At 43.4% G+C, this 19,996-nt stretch overlaps 2 protein-coding genes across 2 annotated transcripts; one reads left to right on the top strand and one right to left on the bottom strand.

Moving 5' to 3' along the window:
* Positions 1-1,533: 1,533 nt before the first annotated feature.
* On the bottom strand, positions 1,534-8,788 carry LOC113128470 (mitoferrin-2-like). The gene is made up of 4 exons (XM_026303821.1): positions 8,288-8,788; positions 5,235-5,463; positions 4,883-4,939; positions 1,534-4,117 (listed from the first exon to the last, which is right to left on the bottom strand). Exons 1-4 carry the CDS (start codon positions 8,627-8,629, stop codon positions 3,525-3,527), a joined length of 1,221 nt encoding a protein of 406 aa, XP_026159606.1. The 5' UTR covers positions 8,630-8,788; the 3' UTR covers positions 1,534-3,524.
* An 816-nt stretch (positions 8,789-9,604) lies between these two features.
* On the top strand, positions 9,605-18,546 carry LOC113128465 (ectonucleoside triphosphate diphosphohydrolase 7-like). Its single transcript, XM_026303812.2, has 13 exons — positions 9,605-9,748; positions 10,368-10,472; positions 10,549-10,734; positions 11,824-12,029; positions 13,040-13,190; positions 13,337-13,440; positions 13,537-13,596; positions 13,737-13,885; positions 14,043-14,411; positions 14,697-14,816; positions 14,900-14,985; positions 15,445-15,606; positions 16,167-18,546. Exons 2-13 carry the CDS (start codon positions 10,465-10,467, stop codon positions 16,381-16,383), a joined length of 1,818 nt encoding a protein of 605 aa, XP_026159597.1. The 5' UTR covers positions 9,605-9,748; positions 10,368-10,464; the 3' UTR covers positions 16,384-18,546.
* The last annotated feature ends 1,450 nt before the right edge of the window (positions 18,547-19,996 follow it).

The raw sequence follows: 19,996 nt of genomic DNA, 5'->3' as shown, positions 1-19,996 counted from the left end.
CACACGTGTGCACGGGGTCTATCCAGTGCTACCCACAGAGATTTATCCCAAACTGTCAGGGTTTACAATAACACACATAAATTGTGGTGTGTGTAACACTAAAAATCATTAGTGACATTAATTTGACGCCAGCACCAGCTGGGAAAATCTGAGAAGGAATGTATGAGTAAGGCTTTTGCTTCCATCAGCAGCCGATATCCACACGCTCCTAAATTAAAGCGGAGCTGTACATGGTTCTGTTGGGAATCCTCAGATATTTTACCTGAATAAACGGCAGGAATTTAAAGTAACAGGTGTTCCAGTGGCCGGTACACCCTCAGGAGCATTTCCACCCAATAACAAAAACACACGCTCTCTAGATTTCACAGGTAAGAATCATTTCCATATCCTACATCAATATTCCTGTTTAGTGTATTTAATGGTTCATCAGGATTTGTGCATCCAAATTTCACAAGCTAATTAGCATTGTAGCATCTGCCACCTTTGTCATAATTAACTCACTATATCTTTAAATAAAATACACGGCGGTGCAGTTGTGTTAAAGAGTATTTTCACATGACTCTACTTACCACATAAATACTTACAGGACATGAGAAGAAAGCAGCAAAAAAAAAAAAAAAAAAAAAAAACCCATAAAGGCTTCATCCAGGCTGGTCCAGAAGCTGTTCTGAATGAAACGTACCAGATGTTGTGTATAGTCTGCCCACTGGTACACATTCATGTTCCCTAGAGGGGTTTCAATAACTCAGCAGGTCAAAACACAGACATTCATAAATCCCCTGATCATTCCTCCAATTACACCATGAACATGGTTTTTTGAAAACAATGAATCATTTGCAATAATAATTGCATCAAATTGTGCAAAAACATATACGACATTTTAATTTCCTCATCCAGGAAGTGTCAAATCCCTGCACAGGAAGTGTCTGTCACTGCAGTGATTCAATTCTAAAACATTTCGCTCCATAAAGCAGCTGCCACACGGGGGCACTGATCCTGCACTGGCCAAATGAATTACGGTGAATGTGAGTAGGGTCTGTTACCTCATTTGTTTTTGGATTTTAGCTCCACACACACACGCCCAGGGTTGACCTTGGCTCTGATCAGGCCTGTTGCCATGCGCCCTCCAGACGAGGGCCTGACCCTACTTGCAAAGACCTTCCTGTCCAACTAAATGGATCACCTTACGTTTCAGAGAGGAAAGGGATGGCAGGGGGTAAAGTGAGACAGGAGACATTAAAGACAACACTTTAGCTTGTAGGCTGCAGGGAATGGCAACAAACAAGCGCCTTGAGTGAAACACAATCTGCCGCAGAGGTAAAGTGGAGTTGGTGCCTAGTCAGTCCCACCTGTAGTCGTGTGTAACCTCAGGTATTACTTCAGTTTCAGATTTGTGCTAGAATTAAATAACACCATGGAGCCCTGCACCTGTGGAAAAAGAAAAAGTTCAATCCCTGAAATAGCTTAAAGGCCTTTTGTTCACTCCTGCTGAAAGAAATGAGGACGAGGAAAAGTAAGACAACTTGACAAATGTTAAGTTTTTTCAGCGCTTGAAGTGCCAGCACCAAGAGAAGACCCTGCTTCTGCGAGGAGCTGCCTTAGCGAGTTTATTTACAATTCACAAAATACAGGTGTCGTTCTCAAAGTGTTCAAGCATTTCACATTAGTGTTGTCACCTGACAAACCACCAGATGCTCTCCTGTTTGCTCTCTACTGCTGTCTTTGGTTTCCCAATGTTGAAACATGGCTTAACATGAGCAACGCTACTACAATCATTTGTAAATGCTCTGCATCCATTGTAGGTTTTTCCAAATGCACATGCTCTGAATTTAACATGGGAGGATTTCCTTCAAAGACCTGCCTCTTTACAGAATAGTCTTGTACAAGTATCATATTTGTTTAATTCAAACATACAAGTTACCTCTGAAATTCAGCTGGCTAGAGACTTGGATTTTTTTTTTCTACCATTGTTAATATTATATACAATTTCCTGCTTTATGGCTTAAAACACAATCTTCTCTGTGTCTGAGGATTGTTGTGCGTTGGATTTACAGCGGCTAACTGAAGGCATGTGTTAGAAGTAGTTCTGTCTTTCTGTGTCAAAGTTGCTATTAAGTGCTAAGATGCTGTGCAACATAAGAAACTACAAAGAAAGAAGGGATTGTCTAAGGTGCATACGTGACTTTTTTTGTCTATAATAAAAGGTTTTTTACGCCAACACACATGCACTACATAGAAGGAAAAAAAAATGCTGTGTATTTTATGAACCATATGAAATTCTGACTATTTTTTTTTCCTATGTGGTGAAATAATGTCAACCCAGGACTGGAGGTAACATCACATTTGATGCACTGGGTGCAATGTGTGACTAATCACGGTTCTGTCGTTTGTTTTTGTTTAAATAACTAAATTAAAACCTTTGCAGCATCACTCAACAAGACTTGGCAGTCACATACATGCAACTCTAATGGAATCTCTAAAGAGACGATCCGCAGCTATGCAGACGTGTAGATTTGAAATTCACTTAGTTTAGGTCAAACCGGGTCAGCTGGGCTCTATCAAACTGAATTTCCACTCACACAATTGATCTATTTATCAATCATACACTCATATAAATGTTGGACTCAAGTGTCGAACACTCGAGCATTTTCAGTCCAAAACAAATTCTCACATTAAAATCTTAAGAGGTTTTGTCGGCCACGTGCCGGAGATGTTGACTACTTTAATGTAGTTTCTTGCTGTGTTTAAAACGAGCCATCTTTTAGGTTTTTCATGTTCTCATCATTACTCTGACGTTTTTTTATATATAATTATATATATAATTTAATGTTGCTTATTCTATTCTATCGTTTTTTCCATTATTTCAAGTAGCACAGTGCCCCCATGTGGTCAGTGATTTTTAACCCTTCCCAGTTTGGAGGGGGATAATGACTTTATCTTCTACAGTATCTGAGTGGTACTCCAACACAGACAACTGTGTCTATGAGGTTAAAGTACTGACTTTCAGCTTTAAGGGTATTTGAGTGTTTTTCCAGGACTGTAGTCCTTTTGTCCTTTTTGTGGGTATGTTGAAAGATGCTGCCACGTCTACATAGTTCATTAAAAAGCCAATATGTATACAAATAAAACCTCAAGGTTGGCACATTAACCTCAGAGTCGGGGAGTTTGTCAACTTGAAACACTAAAATGAACAGACAGTAATACTAGCTGATTAATGGGGCTGGTGCACAGAGCCAGGACTTCCTGTGATCCTTTTCAAGGCTGACGGACTGACGGACAACTGACGTTTGTCAAACCCACGTCACACAAGTTGTCTACTAATTGCTGTAGGTGTCCTCACCTGCTGTGAACCACATCAGACAGTGTTTTTTTTAATAAAAACACTTTTTGCCCTGCATTTAACTTTCTACTCAGAGAACCTAAAATTCAGGATGTTCAGACGTTTAGAAATCAATACCGATACCAGTGATCAGTATGGTGAAATAACCTTTGTGTTGCCGATACCCATCCCTACTGCCAAGTGTTTATTTGTCTCCGTCATGGTCTCCACGCAGCTGTCGCTCATGCTGCCGCTTGGTGATGATGTATTTGAAGAACTCATACACAGACCAGCTGATGGCCGTCGAGGGCATCTGGTAAATGACCCGAGCTTGGACGCCCTTAAAGAACGCCGGTATGCCTCCCATCCTATACACCGTCCGAAAAGCCTCACCCAGACCAGAGATGTGGCGGCTGCCAGGGCCTGAGGCGGCGGCTGCTCCAACCGCACCAGCTGTGGTCGCTGCCTCGGCCTGGATCACGTGTACGGTCTGAGCCTCCTGCGTGTTGAGGAGTGTCTTGCAGACATCGAGGGGAGTAGTGACCGCAGCAGCCAGGGCTCCAGCCATCGCGCCCGACACAACGTGGGAGGAGGGGTTGTACTGTCTGTGGGGGTTGAGAAGCTCCTGAAGGTACTCGTACGTCATGAAGTGGAGCGCCTGGAACGGCACGTTCATGGTCAGCTGGGTCGTGTAGCTGCGGTAGAATGCAGCGAGGCCCTCGTGCCTTAGCAAGGAGCCCACACAGTCCAACACCCCACGGTAAGGTGAGTTAAACATCTGCATCCGCTGCTTCACAACTGAAAGGAAGAGAGAGGAAATTAGAAAGAATTTCTAAAAAAGACCACCAGGAATATAATTTTACATGATTCCACAGGCAGGGAACTGAAAGAAGAACCGGAGAGTTGGCTGTAACACTAGAAAGGAAGTGTATTACAAAACCAAACTTAGTTTTGTAATACACTCAGTGACAACAGTGGGTGAAATATCAGGGTCACTGAACAGCCAAGAGAGGGAGCAGAGAGGCCGCTTCACCTTTAACGTTACTTCACAGGGATGAATGAATTCAGAATGAACTCTGCTTGATGATATGCCTGCCCTACGTTCTTCATAGGCTAATTTAGACTGTAATGAGTGTAATTAGAAATGTGACTTACACACCAATGTTAATACACAAATGTTTTTTAGTTCAATGTTTCTGCTAAAAGCAACTAATATTCCGATGCAATTTATAATCCAGAACATACGTTAACTATAAGCCTAAAGTTTGAATATAGAGCAGTGACAGCATGTCTCTAATAATAATTACATTCAGCATAACCTGATGATATGTAAAAAAATATGTCAGAGTAAAACTGATTTGTTTGTAGCAGTAACTTTAGATTTTGCCTTTCTGAAGTCTTAGCACAGCTGAGTCTGTAGCTCCTCCAAGTGTCCTAATGGTAGAAAAGCACCTTCAGAGGAAGATTCCTATAAATACACCAACAGCAAGGCTTCACTGTGCACAGTGTGTGTGTATCTGTGTGTCATGTGAGCTAACGTAAACAAAGAGGGTGAGATTTTACCTTCAGCTGGATTCATGATGGCATCATGCAGCACTGTGGCCATGCAGCCTGCCACTCCTGCAGAACACAGAAAATTAAAGGCTTGGCCGTGAGGACATTAGCTCTGCTTACTCCTCTGTCACCAAACCAACTGTCTCAAATGAATTCTTCCATAATTCGCCAACTCGCTTGATTAAACTACACATCTAACGTGTTTACCAACGGTATTAACATTGAACCTTTAGCTCATTCCCTCCTGTTGATTTTTCATTGTCTCCTTTCATTTACAATATTTATTCAATACACTGGAACAGCTAAAGTGAGTTTTAGTAAAAGTAAATGAGTGAAAAGTAAAATTCGGGAGGCTTCTTACCATTTGCAAAGTGGCTATTAGCGCCAGGGTGAATGGCATCACTGAGAGAGAACTTGATCTTTTCATAGCAGGCGAAGTAGAGAGCATGAGCAGGCCCTGCACCCACCGCCAGAACGTGCACACCTCTGATGGGCCGCCACACACCCTCAGTCCTCACTATCTGCCGCAGGGCGTCCATCACGTTTCTGTAGCGTGCTCCCGGTTCGGGCTGCAAGCTCTGCATACGAGTCTGAAGCGAGAGAAGACAGTAAATTATGCAGAAAACTACAAACTGCACAAAATTATCGTACCTTTTTCTTCATAAGAACAGCAGACAGCTGTATAAAGAAAATTCACTGAGAACCGAGCACTGAAACATGCTTACAAAGATAAGGAGTTCAAGGTTTAGGACATCAGCTGTCCTCATAAACAACCAGACCAGGTACATGAAAATGTGCCTTGTATACAAACTTTTTAAACTAAACACATTGTTAGAAATGTTTTAAGAAACAGATGTTTTGTTTTTAAGGACATCTGGTGGTGGTGTGCTTCTGCAGGAACATAACCAGGAGAACAAAGGAACCCTGGTTTCGTCCACACAGTGTCTACATCTCACTGCCTGTTGACTAGAAATCATACCAACGTCAGCTGATGTTTATTTTAAGTGCTCATGGCTATGCCTCAGTTTGACACATAGCTGGAAAGAACTGCATTTAAGTCACAAACCAGAAATAAGGACTGGGTGCTGTCTGCAGCCAGGAAGTGATGCCTATCAAAACCCTTTTCCTGCCACTCGCATCGCTCACAAATAGCAGTACCATTTACTAAAGCCCAAGAAAAGTCTGTGCCTGGGTGAGTGAAGTGAAAAAGAATACCAAGGCAATAAACTAATATTGCGCAACTCTGAAACTTTTCATAACATGCAATATGTGAAGTGTCCCTGTCTAACCACCACCCTGAGCATAAATAATTACATCAGCAGAGGGAGGATGGCTGCCTCCTGGAGACTTACATGGACAATCAGCACTTACATAGCATGTGCTCACTTCACAGTGTGAGCAGTGTATTTAACTCCAACAGTGGGTTTTTATTTTGGTATTTGGAGTGCCAAGTAGATAACACTGCTGATCCCCTGACACTTAACAAAAAGCAAAAGATGGTGCAGAATGTTACGTATTAATGTTACTGTCACGATTCAACCCCTTATCTCAACCATGTGGCTACATAAACTCAGTATGACTGAGCTGCAAGACATAGAGCAGCCCATATGTGTGTAATCAGACAGGACGATCACTAGTTGTGGAGAGCTGACAGCTGAATGTCTCAATGTGCACCTTATCTGGATACTCAGGAAGGAATGCAAACAAGAAGCCTGGTGCTACTTTAGAGTTGGACTCATCAAGAAGTAAAAATCATACCAGCTAAGAGGCGATCGGAATATAGACCGTGCCTGACCCTGAAACATCTGAGCGACTCGTTTTAACCTTCAGTAGTAACAATTATGGCACTGAGTTAAACCAGTTAAAGAAGAACCTCAGATCAGCTGAAACCCTTTTTTTTTTTGCTAGCATGGTGTGGTTGAAATTCTCATTTTTCAATAGTACAGCACAGACAGACTTGATCAGGAGACCCTGACAGACATCAGCATCACAGTTCTACTACTAGGAAATACTCTAAAGGCCTTTCAGCAATAAAGAGGCAGTCTGGATTTTATGGACAGGAAAAACTCAAAGCATCGCACACGTAAGAGTTGACAAAGTTGTTTGCCAATGCGCTGACAGCAACATGAAACTTAGATTGTGAAAGAAATGAGGAAACAGGCAGGCATAGTTTGAAGCAGAGGGGAAACAAATACAGGAAAGAACAAGTATGTTAAATCATTCAGTTCTTCACTTGCAATCATGTCTACAATTTATAGATACTTTTGTCCTTTTTCTTTTATTTATTTATTTTTATTCAGGTTCATAAGGATCAGATTATTGATTTTTTGGTTTGTTTTGTGATGATGTTCTTGTTTTTGTCACTGTCCTGAAGGGAATTTGTTGTGCACACTGGGATCACGTTTAAAAAACACTGCATACTCATTAGAATTAGTATGAAATGTGTAACTTGAACACAGTGAGAAAGTCATGTGAACAGAGATATGAAGGTCAGGTATCATAGATCCATTTGAGAGGAGGCACAGCTGTCATGTTGTGTATCAAACCTCTTCACAAAAAGCTGCAGGGAACCAGCGTGGAAATCAAAGTGCTCCTCTCAAACATTAAAAACTAACTATTAGTACATCTAAACTGTGTCTATCCACTTCTGGTAAGAAGGTTAGTTTTTACTTGACACGAATTGATGTGGTTGGATAATTTAAAAAAACAAATATTTGTGTAATCTGAGCAAACTTTCTACACTACCACACCCCAGGTTGCCTTTCACTTCCAAGAATGAACTCACCTACATTGTTTCTGTTGATCTAAGTGACTCTTAACTCATCTGAGCTAATCATCTACTACTGTGTCTTTCCATAATGAACTTTACACAGCATTTCTTCTGACAGGTGCCCTCACAGTAAATCATCCCTCATGTCTGCACATGAGATCTCACACTAACAATTACAAGTGAGCTTCAAATTAAGTATCCATCTTCGTTTAGATATAGTGCACTAACGAAGCAGAAAATATGTCATTGCAGCTGAGAATGAAGGGCAAAAAAATCCGAGTCAGAGAAGTGTCCGATAATGGATGCATGCTAGGCAAGGAGCTTAGCTACTATGCTAGTGTACGCGACTGTCACACATAACAGTTCGTTATTTACCAAATATCTGCCCTAATTAAATCTGAAATGAGGTAAACGTGCTCACTGGATATATTAATTATCAGGTCCACTCTGACCACAGTCTAGCTCCAGTGTTTCCAGTTTAGTTAACCGACCTCTGCTAGCAAGGTTAGCTCTGTTAGCTTCTAGCCTAATCGAGCTCAGGCTCGTGTTCAGGCCTAACGGTCGGTTCGTTATTTAGACACGCTGCAGCCACAGACTGGGCCCGAACACGTTTCCAAATAATCAGCGTTTCTTTCCTCTGGTACCTTGACACAGTCGATGGGGTACATAAGGCAGTGCTCCATGATGCCAGCCACAGCCCCGGCCAACATGTGTGTGCCGGTGGCTGCTCCATGAGGCAGTCCTTCATAGTCCGCTTCTGGCTCGACAGAGGTCGAGGTCTCTGGCGTTGCTCGATGCAACACCGGGGTGAAGTCCTGTTCCCCTGCCATTCTCTGTGAAAGAGACCCGACAAATCCCCTCGTGGTGTCCAGGAGCCTGCCGCTCAGCCATCGAAACTCTGCCCCGGCTGCAGCGCCCGCGACCCGGCTGTCGACGCCCGGTGTTTCCACGGAAGTTCGCCGGGACACGAAACCTTCCGCCTCCATTCAAGCGGGAAAAATGTGTAGTGCGTGAAGCGTCTTTAAATGGACGACTCTGGCGACCCGCTCGTCAGCGTCGTTTCCCCAGTGGCCTAGGAGGATCTCCGCCTGCAGGAGAGAGTCTTGGCGGGTCGCTGCGCGGCGGACAGGCAGCTGGACCGGAGGAAGAAGCGGTCGCGAGGTAATAGGGTTGTCAGGGAGGCATGCAAAAGGCTAAACCTGATTGGATAGATTAACTGTCAATCACTGTTCGTCTTTTCAATTGGCCAATTTGTTCTTAAATGGGGCGGGCTACATGTCAAGTGGGCGGGCATTTAGCGTCGGTAGGCGTTGACCGTTTTGTAACTTCCGAAGGTCACGTGTGCCGGAATAACGGGAATAGTTTGAAACAGGACGTCCCGAGACGGAATTACAAAAGGGGGTCATATAATACTCATGAGACCTGAAATTTAGCGGTAAAAGCCAGAACTCAGCGTATCCACTAAATTATCTGAACTCATTAAAGGCTGTTTACACAAAGTATACTCTTTGTGGTAAAATTAAGGCAAAATAAAAACTTATTTCCCTTCACATGAAAGGATTATGAAAAGGGTGAATGTAGAGACTAGTGACAATCATAAACTTTATAAACATAAACAGCATATAGTTTGCCTTGATGTATTTTTCAAGATTCATCTAAATTATAACTATTTCCACGCATTGAATTGTTAGCTATGTGGGCAGTAGGATGCAAAGGACAGTTTATCGCGTGTGATGGTGAGACCCGCTAACACACACACACACACACTTGTATGGGTATAGTGTAGCTCACAAAGAAAGGGGGCAAAATAAAATTTTTAGAAATAAACTCAGAAATGTAACTGGCGCCAGAGAAGTGTCATTTCTCCAAAAGTACGTGAACGCAGCAACGCACTGACGTACTTACGTATTTGATGACGTAGTCACCGGCTAACCGGAAGGCCGTTGGTTCTTTGGGTCATTTCCTCTTTGCCTCGGTTTCTTTCACAGAAATCACCGAAAAGTGAAAGCGACGGAAGAAACTATTCCCTTTTTTTTATCGAAGAAACAAAACGTTTCTCTGACAGCTCTAAGGTCCGAGTCATGGCGGGGGAGCGGTTTCGTTCGGTAAGTGGATTTCAAACATATGGACCCAGTGTTTGGTTATTAACAGTTCTATAACGTACCGGTACCCGGTTTGTTACAGAACAGCTGCTACATTGACAGACACACAGAGTTAGTGTCGAGTGTGTTTGGTTTGTAGTTAACATTCATTGTTTGTGTGCTCGTTGTGTTCGTTTAACAATCCGGGTGTCGTGTTTTTATGCAACAGTTTATATAAGTCAGAGCTGAGCCGGTTACTGTCTTTGTAATGGCCTGTATAGTAGAAAGTATATAGATAAATATAGTATTTTATAGATAAATACTTTGGAGTAACAGCAGCAAAGTCACGTGAACCTGAAGCATTGATTTATGTATTGACTGTTATTTTACTGGTTCGTTAATTTTACAAGATTTTTATAAACCTAAACCAAAACTGGACTTGGTTCCACTCCTTTTGATATAAAGATCCAGTATTTGATTAATAGATGTGTTATAACTTACTGAAGTTCAGAGTCTTCAAATTGCTTTTTGTGCCATACACACTCTGACAGTCCCAGCATGTTTACATATATTTTTTCAGAAGAAAATGTAAAATAAAACTGCCAAGCAGCATTGAACCTCTTCCTCTTCTTTTTCTCCTCAGGCAGAAGAAAAGGCACAGCTGTGGACAGGATGCTAGCCACACTGCAGGAGCCATGAGTTGACGACCGTTACGTCTTGTACTTTGCTGACGTGGACTTATGGCAAGGTAACACACGGCCTCAGTCTGGGCATTTCTGACAGAGCCTGATGTTTGGAGCTGCAAATCTTAATTTCTTCCTCAGGATCACTTTGTCCTGCCTGCCGGCCTCCTGGTACTGCAGCGTGTCCCTGCTGTCTCTGGGATGTGCTCCCAGGCAGAGGCTGCTGCTACTGATGCTGCTCTTTATCATCTCTGCCCTCCTTGTCCTGGGGACTTACCAGAGGGAGCTGTGGGGCCCCCAGCAACGGCCCAGGACCCAAATCAACAAGTGAGTGAACTGATGTCGTAATGACTGCTGATGAGAAGTGTAATGAACACACACACGTAATCTTTAGGCTGTGTTTAACTGGCCTAGAGCCAGTTTAGAGTTTTGAGACCAAACAATTTAGAACAAACTTAGGTGGGGTCTTGACATCACAATATACTTGTTCTTCGTGGCGATGTTATCACTTTGGAAAAGCTTGTTTTTTTTTTTTAACCTTATACAAACTGAAACACGCAGGTGGTGTCACTGTGGAGGCTGTTCTGGAAAATCAGACTATAATAAGCTGTTCAGAGAAGTAGACAAACTGGAGGTTTTAACACATGTAAGTCAGGTTGCTTTACAGGAGTTAACTATAATATGTGTTAGCCTGAATATAAGTCAACCTTTCATATCACTGGCTGTTTATTACAAACCTCTTTTCGTGTGTAACCCCGATATAGTTCTAGCTGGACTGGAAAATTCTTAGTAAACAGAGCGAGCTGAGAATTTGTGAGAATATCTACAGGTGCTTTCTTCAGAAACCAAGGACAGATACCGGTACAGGGTTGATTAGGTCGGGCTGAGGTTTTTATTTAAAACTCCATGACAACACATGCTGCCTGAGAGTGTGTCTTTGCTTGCATTTTTATACACAAACTTAAAGTAGAGATGAACTAAACTCCCACACCTGCTGGCACCTCAGAGGTTTTATATCTGCTGTTTGCTCAAAGAATTTCTCCAAACCATAATGCTGAACATTTTGTGTAGGTGGCACCAGTGTGAATTAAACTGTCATGGAGCTGCACGCCATCACAGTTCAAGAATATTGTCAGTAGGGTGCTCAGCATTCACTGTAGAAAAGAACAATGAGGTTCTTGTTTCAGGACAATAAATACACTGTAGACTCTGGAAACTGTTCCAGTTTTATTCCCAAGAAGGCCCAAGAAAATACATTAACATAAATCTTCTAAATCTAACACAAGTGGATCTCTCTTTTTAAAAACACATTTCACAGCTGTGTTTAACAGTTTATTAGCTAGCTGTCAAAAATAAATGCTGATCCCTGTGCAGGAACATGTTCCTCATCTCATATTGTGTCTGTCTGTGTTTTAGGTACCTCTCCATCGCAGAATCCATGGAGGCCACTGATGTCCTCAACCCTGCTCTGAATTATGGGATTGTGGTGGATTGTGGCAGCAGTGGCTCTCGGGTTTTTGTGTACTACTGGCCCCCCCACAATGGGAACCCTCACACACTGTTAGACATCAGGCAGATGAGGGACCACAACCACAAACCAGTCGTCAAGAAGATCAAACCCGGTGAGGAACTGGAGATCAGCTGTAGCTGCCCCACTGTGTCTGTTCCATGTGGTCTAAGGTTCACTCTCTATGAAACTATCCAGCATGTCCCTTTTTCTCAGTGTGAGACTTTACTACGGTGCCTCTGATACGCAGTTACTCAGACCAGATTGCTGCCAGCGTGAGAATCTTTACTTATCGTTGTTTGTCCCGTTGGCTTAGAGTCAAAAATGCAAATGCTAGTGTGTGTGAAAGAGATATGAGAGCATGTGCATGGAAAATAGGGCATTAGAACGGAGACGGACGGGAAAAAAAACATGTTTAAAAAAAGAGAAACTTGCTCCTTAGCTGTTTGTCATTGTGCAGTGAACCTGCTTGTTTCACCTTGAGTTAGGACGTTCCTCTGGAGTAGTATTTCTCATGATGTCAGCTGAGCTAGTTAATGGTGAGGACCTGTCAGCGCTCTTGACCTTTGCTTTATCCCACACAGATTAGATAGACTGGGTCTGTCCCAGGAGCAGCAGTGAAAATCTACGTGGCACTTTAAAGTCTGGGACATCACATTCTCCAACAACATTTATGGAAGAAGTCGTTCTCTGACTTTTCATGGGGGGAAATACTGAAATTTAGTTTTCATTATTCATTTACATTAGTCACTTTGTGTCAAGTGAAGCTGAGCAGCTGAATTGATATTATTGGCCAGTCTTACCATAGACACTGGTGTTTAAACAACAGAACCAGACAGAAGTACCACAGAGAACAATATGAGGTGATTAGAAAGAGCATCTATATAACATTATGTTGTTTTTAATGTTACTGTTCTTAGTGACATTAAATCTAAACACATCAGTAGCTCAAGAGTGCAGCTAAATTTTATTCCTGTAATGACCTGTAATGATTTGTGTGTGTTTTCAGTCTTATCTCAGCAGCATCTTAGAGATTCTTCCTCTCAGTCAGGATGTTTTCTCTCTAGAGTTTTCTGGAAAAAATATGGTATTGCTAAAACGTGGGTAAATTGTTGGTTCTCTCAGGCATCTCTACTCTGGCAAAGACGCCAACTCAGGCCAGTGACTACCTCCATCCTCTGCTCAGCTTCGCTGCCGCTCACGTCCCAGAGAACAAACACAAAGAGACGCCGCTCTACATCCTGTGCACCGCCGGCATGAGGCTGCTGCCGGAGAGGTAGGAGGAATGGCATCGGTTTTTAAACCAAATTATGCTTTAATCTGATTGCACATGGTAACAGTTTTCAGGTGGTTTTTGGTCTGACCCTCTGCATCTGTTTTTTTTTTTTTTTTGTTTGTTTGTTTGTTTGTTTCTGTGTGTAGCCAGCAGGCGGCCATCTTGGAGGACCTAGTCACTGATGTTCCCCTGGACTTTGATTTTCTGTTTTCTCGTTCACATGCAGAGGTGATCTCTGGGAAGCAGGAAGGTGAGGGGGCATGTTGGCTTATTGTGATGCTGGCTTGAGTATATATTCACTGCAATAACATGCTGCCTGTTTGTTTGTGTGACATGTACGCTGAAGGAGTGTATGCATGGATTGGCATTAACTTTGTGTTGGGCCGCTTTGACCACGCTGATGAAGGTGAGTGTGAAGATGGAACAGTCTGCACTAATGTTTGGGTTTAACAACAGAAGAAACAGGAATAAAACCTTTACCTTTATCATTAGTGCTGTTCTGACCGGCAATCAAATCGTAACTTGTTCAATTTAAAATGTCCTCAGAGGACGCCACAGTTGAGGTGACAACAGGGTCTCAGAACCAGCAGCCAATCAGCAGGCGGCGTACAGTGGGCATCATGGATATGGGTGGAGCTTCACTGCAGATCGCCTATGAGGTGCCCAGTGCCATCACCTTTAACTCACCTCAGGAGGTAAGGAGGTGCAGCCGGACACCTGTCCCAACAGCAGCAGTGTTCAGTTCTGACTGATCAGGGCTGCATTTGTTTGTACTCTGGATCCATCTGCTGATTATTTTCCCACGTGTTAGTCTAGACAGCTGGCCTGATCTGTAGTGTGTCTGTTTTCTAGGAGGAGGCCGCGAAGAGCGTGCTCGCAGAGTTTAATCTGGGCTGTGATGTTGAACACACGCAACATGTTTACAGAGTCTACGTAACCACCTTCCTCGGCTTCGGAGGAAACATGGCGAGGCAACGCTACGAAGACCAGCTGGTCAACAACACGCTGGCGAAGAACAGGTTTCTAACCACACAGGCAGGCCTGAGTGAAGACAAACCGTACTTGGACCCTTGTCTCCCTGTCAGCCTGACAGACACAGTTGTGAGGGACAACCGGACTTTGTACCTGAGGGGTCAAGGTGACTGGACTCGATGCCAGGATGCTGTACGTCCCTTCATGGGCCTCCACAATGGCACCATGTCACCCGGCGGCGTCTACCAGGTACGACGTGTTTTGCGTCCTTGCTTCACTTGAGAGCGATCTCTGCTAGTTAGCAAAGTCAGGTGAAAAGGTCAAATTTTGGGATGAGGTCTGGCAACAAGAACAGACAGACACACTAAAACCATCTCACTGACATGAGCATCTCATGGGTCTGTCATCCAACAACACAGTACACACAAAACACTACATGGTTTTTGAAGAAGCCTGTGTAATACCAGTTTATTGTCAACCTTTAGACTGACCATGACGTATTCACAGTGATGCTTATTATCAACCTCTTTTCAGGCTCCCATCAACTTCAGTAACAGCGAGTTCTACGGCTTCTCTGAGTTTTATTACTGTATGGAGGATGTGCTGAGGATGGGCGGACAGTACAACAGTGAGAAATATTCCCGAGCTGCCATGGTAACCACAAACTCACCACTGTCACTACTACAGAGACCGAAGATTTAGATTTTCCTCATTGTTTGTTTGTGTTTGTTCACCAGGACTACTGCTCCACCAAGTGGTCAACGCTGAAAGAGCGTCTGGACAACAAGCTTTTCTCTCAGCAGGCCGACATCAGCAGACTTAAGTAAGTTCATCTCTCTGAGAACAGCCAAGCTCTACATGCCACCACAGTACAGTACCTTAAGATATCACAGAGACCTGATCTTCAAACACCGTTCAGAGGAGTTCTAGTGCAGCATCAACTCTGCACTCTTTAGCTCAAACTACCATTTTGATGCTTTGCAACCTCACAAGTGAAACAGCTTATAAATGCAGCTCTGACACTGATTGTCTGCTGCTAGTAAATGTAAACAACTGCAGAGGCTGTTAGCTTCTTTGTTTGTTGATGGTCTGCACTGGACTGTCTCCATCAGCAGGTGTTAACTGCTGCTACCCCTCTTGCCTGTAGGTGGTGCAGGCTGAACCTGAATTGTAGCAGTGAACCTGCTGGAGGTGCAGCCGTGCACAGGCTGATACGGTGGTTCCCTGTATAGGCTTGTGCAGATTAAACACCTGTAGATGTGGCTTCCTCTCTTTAACCCAGGTACCAGTGCTTCAAGTCGGCCTGGATGTATGAGGTGTTGCACTCTGGTTTCCGTTTCCCCACCAACTACCTGAATCTGAAAACAGCCCAGCTGGTTTATGACAAAGAGGTCCAGTGGACTCTGGGTGCCATCCTGTTCAAAACCCGCTTCCTGCCTCTCAGGTAAGGCTGACATTACCCCACCCCCACTGACCGGCTTACTAACAAATGCTGTACACTGCTTTCAAGATAACCAGTTGCATATTCGCCTTCTTGCCATCCCTGTACTGAGGAACCTTTCATGTTGAGGCGCATTAAACAAATCTAAATATGGCAGTTTTCTCATGGGAATATGCAAAGTGTGACATAATGAAAGAAACCATGTTACCCATCCTTGTTCTATCATGGTTTAGTTTCCCTGGTCTTCTAATCTCTAAGCAAGAAGCCTTCATAAACCTTTTGGAGACAGAAACTAAATCTCAGAAGCCAAATGGTTTCTGTACTTAATAAGTTGGGTCAAATGCAGAGGGCATGTTTTCCCAAAGGGATCAATAAAACAACTTTGAATTCATCAAACTGCAGAACATCTTACGGCAAAGACAACAACAAGCTTTACATGGTAACAGAATAAATTTGGTGTTTATGTAAAATGAAAGGGAAGGTGCCACATGACCCAAAAGTGATTCATGTCATTTTAACCTGCCTTTTCTTCTATGAAACATGTGCCTCGTTTGTTTCTCCAGGGACCTGCAGCAGGAAACGCTGAGGCAGAGCCACCCTAGCTGGCTGCGCTCCTCCTTCGTCTACAACCACCACCTGTTCTCGTTCTGCATCCTGGTCGTAGTCCTGGCCATCCTGCTCTACATCCTGCGCCTGCGGAGGATCCACCAGCGGGAGCTGAGGCAGGCCGAGGTTCTCAACCTCCTCTGGGCTGAGGAGGGAGAGGCCCTCCTCCCCTGAGAAGTCTGTCAGTGTTGAGAGGGCCCAGACTGATAATCTGTGACCAAACAACAAACCCAGACTAAGGACTATGGGTAATGGAGGACCCAGGACTATAATGCATAGAAAAACATCACAGTGCGGAGACACCTCAGTGAACCGGGAAATCAAACCCCTCTGTATGTCCTCTGCAGCTTTAATCTCACAGGGCGTCTCTGACCGGTGAGATGATCTGAGTTCACCTTCTTCTCGTCAAGACAATTCTGGATCAAAAGAATCACCTCTAGCCAAACCACTCAGATCTGACGTCTGCAGTAGTTTGATGGCAGACCTGACAGGTAACCTGGATGTGACTGAAACAGCAGCGTAATGGGACTGTTTGCTCGTCGTCATGCTAATGTTAGCGATCAGATTAAAGCGCAGCTTTTAACAAGTGACTGGAGAATGTTGACGCTACAGAGCTGAGACCGACCAAACGTGTCCTTTTGACACGATGCTGAACTTGACGTTTTTGAGGCGAGGATCTTAAAATAGCCGCCTGAGTAGGGAGAGGATAAATGTCAGTACACTTCAGGACTCATTGACGGACAGCTGTACATACATTTTTCTAAACCTTGACATACATTTGACGCCATTTGTGTGATCCTTCCCTTTAACATCCTGGTGACTAATAAAACAAAGCTGAACATGACATTCCCACTCATGAAAACAAAGCTGCTGAAGCTGGGAACTGCTTTTTGTTTACCCCAGATCCTAGTGATGAAACAGCAGCTCCAAAAATCCTGAAACGTTCACAGCCTCAGAACTGATTTAGCTTTGCACTTCAGTGCGAGGTGATATCACGGGTGACTATCATCGTGAGTGCAGCAGCACTTATCTGCCATCACAGATAGTGTTTCATCTACACCTCTATCCATCCCGATGGGACGATTTCTGCTAACTCAGTCCTGCAGACTGATGATGTCAGCTGCTCAGCCCTGGACTCGGTTTACTGCTTTGATACTTGAATGCCACTGTTGTCCTGCCAAGACCCCGTCCAGCAGATCTTTATCAGAGCGAAGACAGAGCCAAGAGGCCTTTTAGCTGAAATAAGTGGAGAGATCTGCTCAGTGCTTGGATGAAGGTGCTGAAAGCAGACAAAGACCCTGGAGGTCGGATTTAAGCCGATGCCATCTGATTTCTAAATGCAATAACTCCATGAAAAGAAAACTTGTCTCCTCTCGCTGACTGATACGATGCTTGGGCAGGGCAGAAAAAAAAAATCTCAGTGTGCTCTAAACATTTGGTATGGTTTTCACAGTGGACTGTTTTGAAAAGCATTGTTGTGGAAGAAATCCTTCCCCCAAGAAAACGGGTCTATTTTATTCCTTCTCTACTGTGTCTCACGGCTGCAAATGAAGCCACTGTTTTGTTTTTCAGAGAGTTTTGGCATCATGTTCCGTACAGACTGATACAGCTGTGCCACAACCGTGACGATGCAAATGTGTGTCCGAGTGACATCTGCTGAAGCTTCCTGAGAAGTTGGATGTTTCCATCTCACAGTGGGAGTTTTGCTTTTTTTTTTTTTGTCTGTCCAGAATGATTGTTTGTAATTATTGTATTGATTTTAGCCTGGGACACAATTAACCACATTCAATGATGCAAATGCTGTTCTATAATTCATGCTGTTTGTGCTAAATATGTTCTACCCGTACTTGTTCTCCTTTCGTTCCTATCCGGCCTGACACAGATGAGTTCTGACGCTTCCTTGTCAAACTGTCAGTGTGAGTTTGTAACCTTCATGTCTGCATCTTTACTTCAAAAGTACTTTTCCACTTGTGAATCCTGACCCAGTAAGCTCCTGACACAGCAGCCTTTTACTTTGAAATTTGACGGCTGACAAAGTCATTTTGTTTTATTTTGGATTCCTTCGTTTAGACTTCACAGCTGACTAAATCATTCTAAAACTAAAAACCTCTTTCAGATAAATCCTACTGTGGATTTTTGGATTTCTGCTGCTCTTCTGATGTTTTGACTCTTGCTACAGGACCAATCTTTGAGTGTGTCTTTCCTGGGATGGGTATTGTGCAATGCTGAACAGTAATTCCCTGAAGGAGACATGTGACTTTGAGGTTTTTAATGTCAGTACTGTAACATTAATGTGAACAGAAGCTATTTCAGTCCAATAAAGGATAATTTTGTGATTAAAAACGACTTTGGACTCGTGTCTGTTGCACCTGCTACAGACAGGAGTGGGTGACTTGCTGGTCGTGCCTGGTGTGCAACGTCTAAACCCTCAGTCGTGTCTTAACGGCTGCAGCATTTATGTCCCAAACAATCTTGTTATGTCTGTTTAAGGTTATTCACCAGCTCTTAAGACTCAAAAATAAAAGAATTTAGGCAAATTGCATCTCCTGTCTGGTGATAACATGATATGTAATGTGATACACAGCAGCTACTAAATGCATCTCTCGCTGAGAGTGTGCTTTGTTTTACAAGGTTAAGATTGATATGTGAGTTTTTTATGATCATACCAGATATTTTAATATGATTAGGTCTTATGGATGATGCTAGAGAACAAAGTGGGTCACATACAGAGCAATGAGAGCATCGCAGCCCGTCTATTAGATGACACGGTACCTCCTGACTGTAGTCGTCGTGTGTAGAAGCAGCTACAGCCCTTGCATGTCATCTACCTGTCGGCCGTACAGACAGGTGTTTGCTTTTCCTGCTTGGTCCTACAGCTGGGAGCCTATTTCTGCTCATCTTTTGGAGTGTGAACCTGGAACTGAGCTCATCCTGCACTGAAATGAGAGACTTCCAGGACAAAGAAAGAATATTAAACATCAATAATCTGCACAGCACATGCCCCGTGTAGGGTTAGGTTTAGTTTTCTATTATTTTAAGACACTAACCTTTATTAGGACTGTTTCTCCAGGACAAAAACTGTTCACACAGGTTTGTGTGTTATCCAAATGAACACAATACTATCTTATCTATTTGAAATGAAGTGTACCACTGTTTCTCTCTGTGTGAACAAATACCTTCTACTTCCCACACATTACTGTTGTCAGTGTGTGTGTAATTTGCATATTGGCCCAAAAACAAGTATTGTCACAAAATCATGCCTGTATCTGCATCTACGTATGTGGGGAACTAAGTTTCAATAAGTTTAGGGTAAAATCAAAGAGATCACAACTGAAAATTAGATTCGACCGTCAGCAACATTACACATCCTGAAAGTAAAACACCTGCTCATCTGTAACACCGAGTGGTCAAATACCCCAAGAGCTGGAGGAGGAGAGGGATCCAGTGAGTACCTGTCACCACCACCGCACACCAGAAAGAGCAGCCATGGCCAACTTAGGAAAAAACTGTTTTCAGGACTGATGCTGTTACACTGTACAACCTGCTGGTGGTGCTGTGCAGCATTTCTGAGCCACTGATGCCACAGTGAAAATGCAAATCCCTGAAACTGTTGCCTCAAGGTGCTGCAAGGTGTAATGAGCAGCAGACAGAAAGCAACACCTCCCAGTTAACACTTCAAAAGTTGCAAAAAATAATTAGCAAGTAAAACGAGTCAGACATGCTGATCTCAGTCTCATCTTCACTACAAGTGTCAGAGACTTGATTTGGAGCAGGTACGTGTTGGTAT

This window comes from Mastacembelus armatus, chromosome 1 (assembly GCF_900324485.2).
Source record: "Mastacembelus armatus chromosome 1, fMasArm1.2, whole genome shotgun sequence".
NCBI classification, from domain to species: Eukaryota; Metazoa; Chordata; class Actinopteri; order Synbranchiformes; family Mastacembelidae; genus Mastacembelus; species Mastacembelus armatus.
The sequence above is the reverse complement of the archived record's forward strand: the minus strand, read 5'-3'. Positions and strand labels throughout refer to the sequence as shown.

What these genes read in the sequence shown, in the direction of transcription:
- LOC113128470 (XM_026303821.1), bottom strand. Translation starts at nt 8,629, where the DNA reads ATGGAGGCGGAAGGTTTCGTGTCCCGGCGAACTTCCGTGGAAACACCG. An exon ending in ACCCCATCGACTGTGTCAAG is followed by an intron (nt 5,464 to 8,287) that starts GTACCAGAGGAA and finishes CTCTCGCTTCAG; the next exon opens with ACTCGTATGCAGAGCTTGCA. An exon ending in TAATAGCCACTTTGCAAATG is followed by an intron (nt 4,940 to 5,234) that starts GTAAGAAGCCTC and finishes TGTGTTCTGCAG; the next exon opens with GAGTGGCAGGCTGCATGGCC.
- LOC113128465 (XM_026303812.2), top strand. An exon ending in CCCAGGACCCAAATCAACAA is followed by an intron (nt 10,735 to 11,823) that starts GTGAGTGAACTG and finishes TCTGTGTTTTAG; the next exon opens with GTACCTCTCCATCGCAGAAT. An exon ending in AATATTCCCGAGCTGCCATG is followed by an intron (nt 14,817 to 14,899) that starts GTAACCACAAAC and finishes TTTGTTCACCAG; the next exon opens with GACTACTGCTCCACCAAGTG.